This window comes from Wolffia australiana, chromosome 16 (assembly GCF_029677425.1).
Source record: "Wolffia australiana isolate 7733 chromosome 16, ASM2967742v1".
NCBI classification, from domain to species: domain Eukaryota; kingdom Viridiplantae; phylum Streptophyta; class Magnoliopsida; order Alismatales; family Araceae; genus Wolffia; species Wolffia australiana.
The window spans coordinates 12,324,202-12,333,763 of NC_135850.1; the positions used below are offsets into that span (position 1 = coordinate 12,324,202).

Consider the following 9,562-nt stretch of genomic DNA (forward strand, 5'->3'; position numbering starts at 1 on the left):
ATGCCTCTCGAGAGACAGGAAGATAATGTTTCCAGAGATGGGTAGTTAGAGAGATAGATAGAGAGAATAAGAGAAGAGAAGAGCATAAGTACTCGCAAAGAACCCGAAAAAAAAGAGAGAGTCTGCTTTGCCATTTCCTTTTCCCGTTTCTCTCTCTACCCTTTCCTTCTCCCTCACTCAAGGTGACGAGGAGATGGCGCCGTTTCCACTCCTCCTTGTCGCTGTTCTAATGGCAACGGCGTCGTTTCCAGTACAAGTCTCTTCTCAAAGCTCAGCAGCATTCTCCTGCGACGTATCCAAGACCCCTGAAGCGGCTAACTTCGGTTTCTGCAACAAATCTCTGGGGATAGACGAGAGAGTGCAAGACTTGATTTCTCGACTAAGTATAGATGAGAAAGTCGGGTTTTTGGCTAGTAAGAATCCCGCTGTTGCTCGGCTTGGAATTCCAAGCTATGAGTGGTGGTCTGAGGCGTTGCACGGCGTCTCTTACGTTGGCCCGGGTACTCATTTTTCCGCTGTTGTTCCTGGCGCGACTAGCTTTCCTCAGGTCATACATATCGCCGCCTCATTCAATACCACCTTGTTCTACGCCATGGGAAAGGTGAGTTCTGTCTTAAGAAGACGTTCTTAATCTCGTCGGTTCGTCGAATCTTTGGTTTCGATTGCATTTTGATATTGTTTCTTGATATGGGTCTGCGTTTTTCTGCAATGGGTTCTTTCCTTGACCGGATTTTTCTCTTTCGTAGGGTCTCTTTTCTCTCTCCATCTCTCTACCTGCATTTATCTTTAGGGCTGTTCTCGTCTGTTAGTTTACGCATTGGTTTTCTCTTTCCAGAAGTGGAAAAAAATAATGATGCGGAGCTAGTCAGTAAAGAAAGATATTTACTAATTCTCTCTCTTTCTCTCTCCTGCCCAGCACTCTCAATCTTTCTTCCCACCCGTCTCTCTCTCGCATCGTTCTTCTCTGAAAGTGTCCCAGGCTTTCCGCGACAGTTGACTTAGTAGTTGTGTGAGAGATAGTGAGATGGATATGATAGAACAGTTTCTCGCACTACGCAGAAGCCAAAGCATATCATGATATCTCTCCCCACTGAACGTTCTCTCTTTCATCTTTTCAAACTCCAATTTTCTCTCTCAGTTAACGTTAGTCAACGATATTGGCTCGCCAGATGTATTCATGTATCTCTCTGCCCCTCTTTCTCTCTCATCGTCGGCATCTCTTATTCTCCCCGGCATTTATTATTGGCCACCGTGATAAACTAGAGGAAGGATATATATCATGGAACAATCTCTCACATCATGGTATGCTGTGTCTCTACAGTTTAGATGCATTTATCTCTCATCCTGGCTCCTCGCAATACAAATCTTCATGTGCCTCCCGCTTTCTACATTGCTATCTTGAAGACAGCGAGATGGACATCATTGAATGCTTCCACCTACTACATTATTGTATTATGCTTCTATGCATGCATCTCTCTCTCTGCACTCTTCATTCTAATCATCTCCTTCCCCAATTCTCTCCATTTTTGTTCAAAGGTCGACTATGATGGCAAGTGAGAGAAATATGGATGTCATGGAACGATTTCCTGTACTACAGGATGATGAATCTCTACATTTATCTACATATATCTCTCTACCTAACCTTATCCCTGCACCACTTATCGATATGTTAGAGACAGAATCTGCCTCCGGTTTTATGAATTAGCTAAACTTATCGATATGTTAGAGACAGAATAGCAAACGGCCATGCATGTATCTCTCTCTCATCCATTGATCTGTGGCAGGTAGTGTCGACGGAGGCCAGGGCCATGTACAATTTGGGCCTGGCTGGGCTGACTTTCTGGAGCCCAAATGTGAACATATTCAGAGACCCACGTTGGGGACGTGGACAGGAGACCCCCGGAGAAGACCCTCTCCTTGCCAGCCAGTACGCCGTCAACTATGTCCAAGGCCTTCAATCCTCCGACGACCCCGCGATGCTCAAAGTTGCCGCCTGCTGCAAGCACTACACCGCCTACGATGTCGACAACTGGAAAGGAGTCCAGCGTTACTCCTTCAATTCCTTGGTAACTCTCCTCCGCCACTGCTACCGCCGCCACCGCTGACTGCGATGACGAGTAACGATGATTAAATCTTCATTGACATTCATCTGTGGCAGCTTGTAGGGCTCTCCACAGTCAACTTTGTCTACAAGGTTGACTTCATTGACCCTTGTGGATGGTTGACCTTGACGGTTTCAAGGATAGTCAACAATGACATTGACTGCATCCTGTATGGTGAGCAAAATCGCCAACGTCCATGACAAAGGGTTGACCCTTACAGACAGGCAGGGGTCAAATGCTGTCGCAGCCAATGATTTTCCAGTCATTTGTCCTTGTCAGGATGACGATGACGAGTCAAATTCGTCCTCTACATCCTTTTGTTTGGTTTGGCTCTGTCATCTTCATCGACCCTTGTTGATGGTTGGCGTTGATGGTTTCAAGGGTATTTGACAATGACGTTGATTAAGTGTGATGACATTGTACGTGTCCATGGCAATCGGGTTAGTAAAACAGAGGCAGGGGTCAACAGCTGTCGCCGTCACCGTCGTCATTGTCTGTAGTAGCTTGTGGGGTTCAGAACCTTCAACTTTAGCTTTTTGAGGGGTGTTGTTGACAGTTTCGCGGGTAGTTGACTTAGTGTCCCTGACAGTCTGATGACTTTGTCAACATCCATGACAATGGGGTGACGTATATGTTCACAATGCCATAGCGTGGTGGGTGGATGATGGTGACAAAGTCGTGACTGCCAACTAGAGATGCAGGCGATGACGGGTTTTTGGATGACGATGACTCTTTATGGGCATAGGTGACGAAGCAAGACATGGATGACACCTACCAGCCGCCTTTCAAGAGCTGCATCGTCGACGGCAATGTCGCAAGCGTTATGTGCTCTTATAACCAGGTCAACGGCGTGCCCACTTGCGCCGACCCTGTCCTCCTCGCTGGCACCATCCGCGGCGAGTGGAAGCTCAATGGGTTTGGCCCCTCTCTCCTCTCCTCCTAACCCAGTTTGACTGGGGTTTGTTACCTCCGGTTGATGAGTGACTTACATTCATTGACAAAGTCAATTTCAGCGACAACCAATATCATCGTCATACATCTGTGGATTTAGAAGATATCCATCATCATCATTGTTATTGTCAATGACTTTGGATAATGTTGATATGATGATGGCATTGTTGATGATTTCTGAACTAAAGTTTAGGAGAAATGACTGTTGATGGTTGGCAGATGCCATTTTCCCCATCGACTGCCCATCATCCAAAATTTCTCAACCTATTGCAACAGTTGACAAGTCCCAAACCCTTCTAGTTTCTTCTTTTAGGGTTTTAGAGGCAAGCTTCTTACCCATAAAATACATCATCATGCTCAATGGTGCTTGATGTATGGGATGAGGTTGCGGATGATTTTTGAGCTAAATTTTAGCAGAAATGATTGTTGAGGTTGACGCAGGCCGTCTGCTCCATCAACTGTCCATTCAAAAATTATCAACCCATTGTAAACGAGGGTTGATAACAGCAACGTGGAGCAGCTGGCGACTCCAAAGCCCTGCTAGTGTCCGCTTCGAAGATTTTAACGTCGAGTGTGTTGTCCCTGCAGATACATCGTCTCGGACTGTGACTCTGTGGACGTTCTCCACAACTCCCAGCACTACACCAAGTCCCCAGAGGAGGCTGCCGCAAAGGCGGTCCTTGCTGGTGAGCTCTGCCGGGCCAAAGCTTTCTCCTTAAACAGAAGACTCTAATCTATCTTCTTCTCCGCTAGGTCTTGACCTGAACTGTGGCTCCTTCCTCGGTCAACACACCAAAGCTGCGGTGGTCAACGGTCTTCTGAAGGAATCCGACGTTGACCTGGCCATCTCCCATAACTTTGCTACTCTCATGCGGCTTGGATTCTACAATGGTGATCCGGCCAAGGGGCCCTTCGGTGGGCTCGGCGCAAAAGACGTGTGCTCTCTGGAGCACCAAGAGCTCGCTGTGGATGCCGCCCGCCAGGGTGTTGTCCTCCTGAAGAACATCAATGGTGCTCTTCCTCTCTCTAGCTCCGTCATCAAGACCTTAGCTGTTATTGGCCCCAACGCCAATGCCTCCAAGGCCATGCTCGGCAACTACGAGGGCTCGCCGTGCCGGCTGGTGACACCGCTGCAGGGCCTGGCGGCACACGCGACAACGTACTACCAGCCTGGATGTGCCTCTGCAGCCTGTGTTGCTGCTGGGCTCCAGCTCGGGCCAGCAAAGATGGCAGCGGCTCAGGCCGACGCCACTGTCCTCATCGTCGGCAGTGACCAGACAATTGAAAGAGAGAGCCTCGACAGAGTCAGTCTTACACTCCCAGGCCAGCAGGAGGTCCTCATCTCCGAGGTGGTGAAGGCAGCAAAAGGTCCTGTCGTCCTCGTCGTTATGTCCGGTGGGCCTTTCGACATCACCTTTGCAAAGAATGACGATCGAATCTCCTCCATCATCTGGGTTGGCTTCCCCGGCGAGAAGGGAGGCGCCGCCATCGCCGATGTTATCTTCGGCCTCTACAATCCAAGTAAGCTCAACCAGCCAGCCTTCATCTACAATGATGGACGTTCTCTTCTCGTCTTCACCAGTGGTTTCCGGTTTCAGGTGGCCGTTTGCCAGTGACATGGTACCCCCAGGCCTTCACTGAGAAGGTCCCCATGACTGACATGAACATGAGGCCAAACCTGTCAACTGGTTATCCCGGTAGAACCCACCGGTTTTACACTGGTGATGTCGTCTACAACTTTGGCGATGGGCTGAGCTACTCGCTGTACAAGCACAGTCTGGTTCAAACACCACCGAAGACAATAGCCGTGGGGCTGGATCCAGGACACACGTGCCGGGCTCGTACTTGCCTGGCCGTGGAGCTTGATGGTAATGGCTGCCGTGGGCTGGACTTTGAGGTGAAGCTGCGGGTGAGGAATGCCGGCAAAGCAGCCGGTGGGCACACTGTCATGCTGTTCTCCATGCCGCCGGCGGTGCATGGGTCTCCAAGAAGGCAGCTGCTGGGCTTCAACAAGGTTTATCTTGCACCTGCAGAACAGCGGGAGGTGGTTTTCAAGGTTGATGTTTGCCGGGACTTGGCCGTTGTGGATGAGAATGGCGTGAGGAAGGTGCCTCTGGGTGCCCACCTGCTTCACGTTGGTTCTCTGCAGCATTCTCTGAGTATCAGTGTTTGAGATAATAGTAAGAAGAGAGAAGGTATGAATAAGTGGTTCCGATGCCTAATTAATGGCGATCTGGGGATGCAGATGAGCTAATTGAGTAATATTTCTGACATTCATATTGTTCTTCGAGCCTCTGTCTCTAGTCACATGTGACAGGTGAGAGAGACGAGGGTTCTCTTAAAAAAGTCCTCCCTCTATTTCTGATCTGGTGGTAAGTCTGTGTCTCTGGCTCATTTTAGTCTCAGCACGTGGTAGCACCTGATTGGACCCATCGGGTTGGGGATTTTATTTTTTGTTGCAAAGTTGCTCCAGGATCTAGCTTGGAACAGGTTGACAGTACATTTAGAAATTAATCACAGTTTACAAGTTAAATAGAGGAAGAGATGAGGTATAGTGAGATTCGCATTTTTAGCCTGCTCACAATAGACAAGTAGGACTGAGAAAGAGACACACAGACAAAGAGAGGAGAGACTTATAGTGCATTTGTCCTCAGGGTTGATCATCTTTGAGCCGTCCCTGCATGGGAGTCTTCTTCATGAAGATTTTCATCCCCTCTATTGCCTGCTCAGCCAAAGGAGACAAAATAGTTAATATTTAGAAAAATAAGTTGAACAAAAAATAATACAGATATAGATTCATACAGATATATATACAGAAATACATGTTTATATATGTACAGAGAGATACAGAGAGAGAGAGAGAAAGACCTCGTCTGCAATGGCAGTGGGTGTGAGTGAGGAGACATCTCCGAGGCCCCGCTTGGTCGCAACATCTGTGAATCAGAGGAAAAAGAGGTGGTCAACAGGTCGTATAGTTCACAGAAAAACTGTATATTTGATAAGAATTTTTATGACGCACAATCAAGGGAAAGTCTGATGTCCGCATTGGCATAAGCGTCTGCCCTCTCCCGAAATAGATTACTCAGCCGCACATAAGCCTGAAGAGATAAAAAAATCCATGAAAAATTCATCATCGTCAATCCAGAATTTGGTAATGAGAGAGGGTAAGAAGAGAAGGATATAAGAGCTGGGGATTGCTAAGGATGGAAGGGAAGGAACTGAGACAGAAGAGGGAGGTTGAGCTGAACTGAGGAACCTAACCCATCCTCGATCATTGACTTCCCTCTTACAAGGAGGGCTTCCCCTATTTGAAGTTCAACATTCAAGAAGAGAATTACTAAAATACCCCCTGAGAGATTTGGGATCATGTCACAGGTAAGGCAACAGACGAGGACTGGAGGGATAGGACCAAGATAGTCCGTAGATGGACAAGAGAACCAACCCTACCTAATTTCTCAATTTTTTGCAATGCCTGAAGGGTTGGGATACCACTATTTAACGGGAGACATTTAAAAAGAAGCCAAAATAACCCTACAGGGGTTAATGATCGTATCAATTTCAAACCTGCGTGTACGGGTCACCAGATTCATGGTGTAAGAGCGGGCGAGAATCAGTCCCCACTGCTGCAATCCTGCTTGCCAGGGCCTCCAAAGGGACATCCAACCACACTGTAATACCCTTCTTCATGTAGCTCCTAGAATTAGCCCAGGAAGCAATTATGATTTCATCAATCATCCCCAATTTTGTGAGATGCATATTTCAAGAGAGCTAGTTTTCTAGTACCAGTTGATTGGGCGAATCACGGCACCTCCTCCAGTTGCCACGACAAGCCGGCGCATTGTAGATAGGTCTCGTAGAACTTCAGTCTAGAAAAAGAGAATTAAACAACATAAACATGAAAATTTTGGTTTCAAAAACGTCAAGAAGAGTATTTGACAGGAAAAGGTGGATAATTTCCTTGTTAAGAGCTTATCTCACCAGACCTGTATCTCCCTACTGGCTGAATAAGTAGGCCAATTTCCCCCCCTCCCCCATATTTAGCAGGCAGAGATAAAAATGCTAATGCAGAGGTAAAAGTGCAAGATTCTTCAGTATGCGCTTTAATCTTGACTAGTTGAGCATCAATTTCTGACATGACTGCAACTGGGAAGAGAGAACTTTAACAGAGAAAGTACCTCATTGTCCCTGAAGAAGGCCTCGCTGTACTGCTTAAAGATCTGAGCAACAGACGTCCCACCCACTGCTTGCTCCACTAGTTTATCACTGAAAGCACTCGAGAATAATGAAAATGTCAAAAAATAAAAAATATGGGTATTGATAATCAGAATGAAATTTAGAAGACCTGTCATAAAAGGAATATCCCAATGCTTTTGCAAGTATCTTCCCGACCGTTGATTTACCAGAGCCCATCATCCCTGCGATTGGCATGAAATGAAGCTTAAGTCACTCCTGCAGAACAAAACTAAAATAGATAGAAAATATGGAACAGAAACTGACCGATAAGGTAAATACAACGGTCACTTAGGTACGGGGCAAGATCTTCAGCCTTATTCTGCAGCTATGTTAACATTAATTATTTAAGCAACGTCTAGACCAAAAAAAGGAGAAAATATATTTGAAACAGTTTTAGAGATTTTGCGGCACCTTGAGAACAATGGCTTCGTCAACTGCAGCATGGATGATCTCTGAATCAACCGCTGACACTGAAAAATACAATTAGAAAAGAATAAAACGACGTCAGATCCCAAATAAAATAGGAAAATTCGATGTTATTTTAATCATGAAAACTTTTTATCAATCGCATGCACCTGACGTTTTTGAAGATATAAAGGAGTTTTATTTTTTTTATTTAGCAGGAAAGAGCAGTCACTGAAAACTTGATTTCACAGCTGCATCTGCTGCAACCCTTACGCAGGTAAAATTAACGTCTAAAATTTGTTTAGTGCCCTTTCGCAACGAAAATTGAAAAATAGATATATTTCGTCGAAGAGAAACAGAGGAAGTATGTACGCGAAATAAACCTCCATAAAAGGCTATCAACATCGGAAATATTAGTTATATTGGCACGCGGATGGATCGAAAAAAATATCTTGAAACTTAAATGCACGGTAAAAGCTGATAAGTTTGGAAGACTCACAAATTATATTACAATACAGAGAGAGAACAGCCAAAGCCAGAACATTTAAAAGGAAAACTTTCATGAAGAAGACCCGAAATTTTGAAATGGAAGACCCAGTATTTTGAAAAATCAATTGCTGAATTTTTTCCAACGAAGCAACTTAGTATATCAACGAAACAAATGGAACATCGCAAAGAATCGAATAATGGGCATCCTGATGTTACGAATTCCTCAACATAGAAACAATCCCAAAAAAGTTCTTTCAACTCAAATTTTCTTCATCATTCAATTAGAATTCGAATCTAGACCAGAAATATCCGAAAAGACGTCTTGCCTCGGGATTTCCTGCGCAGAGGCCGAAGTCTCTCATCAGAACGCCTAATCCGATCAACAACGATAGAACGGTTCGAATTCCTGAAGCTGATCCTCCCCAGATGCCAAGAATCCTCCGAATTCAGCCATCTCTGAGGATTATGGAACTTTCTACGGCTCGGCGGGACATTCACGGCCCCGATGTTCTTACACGAAATCGAAGAACAAAGCTCAAACCTGATAGCGGCGACGCTAGACTCCATACCAACTCTATACCCACATTACAAATCGCTAAATCGGCGCTATACAAACCAACCCATCAGCGGAATTTGTCAGAAATCGCTAAGAAACGTAAAAGATTGGGCGAAATTCCAAAGGTTTGAGGAGCAGAGTAGGTGGCTCCGCACGGTGGATAGGGGAAGAGGTGGAGAAGAGAGCGGAGACGGTCCCACGTGTGTTCGGTCCACCCGCACGTGCGATCTTGGGTCTGGTTGAAATGTACTGTTACTAGTATACCCTTGTTAACTTAGTGTTTCTGGGGGTTGAAGAAATATGGAAAAGTAAATTATAAAAATTGGGGAGCTGATTCTCTTGAGAAATCTCCATATCTAGTTTCTGTTTAGGTGTAATGTTCCCGTGTCCCAGATGACGACAATGTATATTCTAAATCCATGTATCAGTATTGTAGTAACCAAAATTTGATACCAGCCTTTATAAGTGTTGGATCCTGATATCGGATACTGGTATTCTGAAGCAACATTCGATAAGTGAGAGGAGAAGTTCTTGTAGGTCAAACAACTATGGTTAATGAAATATGAGCCACCATGGTAGACGAGAGGATTGCGTATTGTCCCTAACTACCCCGTTAAACAAGAATTGAAAGCAACCCAATCTAAATAATAAATACTAAGTGGTTGGGTTGAACTGGTAGAGTCAGGTGGTCAGGTCAGTTAATCAGGTCAGAATGATTAGTCAACCCAATCAAATACTAAACTACCTAAGACATGCATTTTTTGATGGGTTAAGTTAGGGGAAATAGGGACTGGTTAAATTCACCAGACCCAACAGACTAACCCAA

The 9,562-nt window shown here is 45.5% G+C and overlaps 2 protein-coding genes across 3 annotated transcripts; one reads left to right on the plus strand and one right to left on the minus strand.

Annotated features, from left to right (window-relative positions):
* Window positions 1–5,330, plus strand: LOC144713530 (beta-D-xylosidase 4-like). Its single transcript, XM_078588120.1, has 6 exons — window positions 1–601; window positions 1,785–2,066; window positions 2,848–3,017; window positions 3,642–3,739; window positions 3,807–4,574; window positions 4,652–5,330. Exons 1-6 carry the CDS (start codon window positions 194–196, stop codon window positions 5,224–5,226), a joined length of 2,301 nt encoding a protein of 766 aa, XP_078444246.1. The 5' UTR covers window positions 1–193; the 3' UTR covers window positions 5,227–5,330.
* Window positions 5,331–5,530: 200 nt separating this feature from the next.
* LOC144713531 (shikimate kinase 3, chloroplastic-like) lies at window positions 5,531–8,903 on the minus strand. Of its 2 annotated transcripts, none has more exons than XM_078588122.1 (10): window positions 8,507–8,903; window positions 7,698–7,756; window positions 7,551–7,605; window positions 7,396–7,468; window positions 7,229–7,316; window positions 6,837–6,919; window positions 6,618–6,747; window positions 6,073–6,151; window positions 5,922–5,986; window positions 5,531–5,775 (listed from the first exon to the last, which is right to left on the minus strand). In XM_078588122.1, exons 1-10 carry the CDS (start codon window positions 8,745–8,747, stop codon window positions 5,704–5,706), a joined length of 945 nt encoding a protein of 314 aa, XP_078444248.1. In that variant the 5' UTR covers window positions 8,748–8,903; the 3' UTR covers window positions 5,531–5,703. The 2 variants fall into 2 exon arrangements, with proteins under 2 accessions (XP_078444248.1, XP_078444247.1); XM_078588121.1 differs by having other exon boundaries at window positions 7,551–7,611.
* Between the last annotated feature and the right edge of the window lie 659 nt (window positions 8,904–9,562).

Coding starts and splice junctions, on each gene's coding strand:
- LOC144713530 (XM_078588120.1), top strand. CDS start 194: ATGGCGCCGTTTCCACTCCTCCTTGTCGCTGTTCTAATGGCAACGGCG. Junction 2,067..2,847: donor GTTACTCCTTCAATTCCTTG/GTAACTCTCCTC, acceptor TTATGGGCATAG/GTGACGAAGCAAGACATGGA. Junction 3,740..3,806: donor CGCAAAGGCGGTCCTTGCTG/GTGAGCTCTGCC, acceptor CTTCTCCGCTAG/GTCTTGACCTGAACTGTGGC.
- LOC144713531 (XM_078588121.1), bottom strand. CDS start 8,747: ATGGAGTCTAGCGTCGCCGCTATCAGGTTTGAGCTTTGTTCTTCGATT. Junction 7,469..7,550: donor CCGTTGTATTTACCTTATCG/GTCAGTTTCTGT, acceptor TGCCAATCGCAG/GGATGATGGGCTCTGGTAAA. Junction 7,317..7,395: donor GGATATTCCTTTTATGACAG/GTCTTCTAAATT, acceptor GAGTGCTTTCAG/TGATAAACTAGTGGAGCAAG.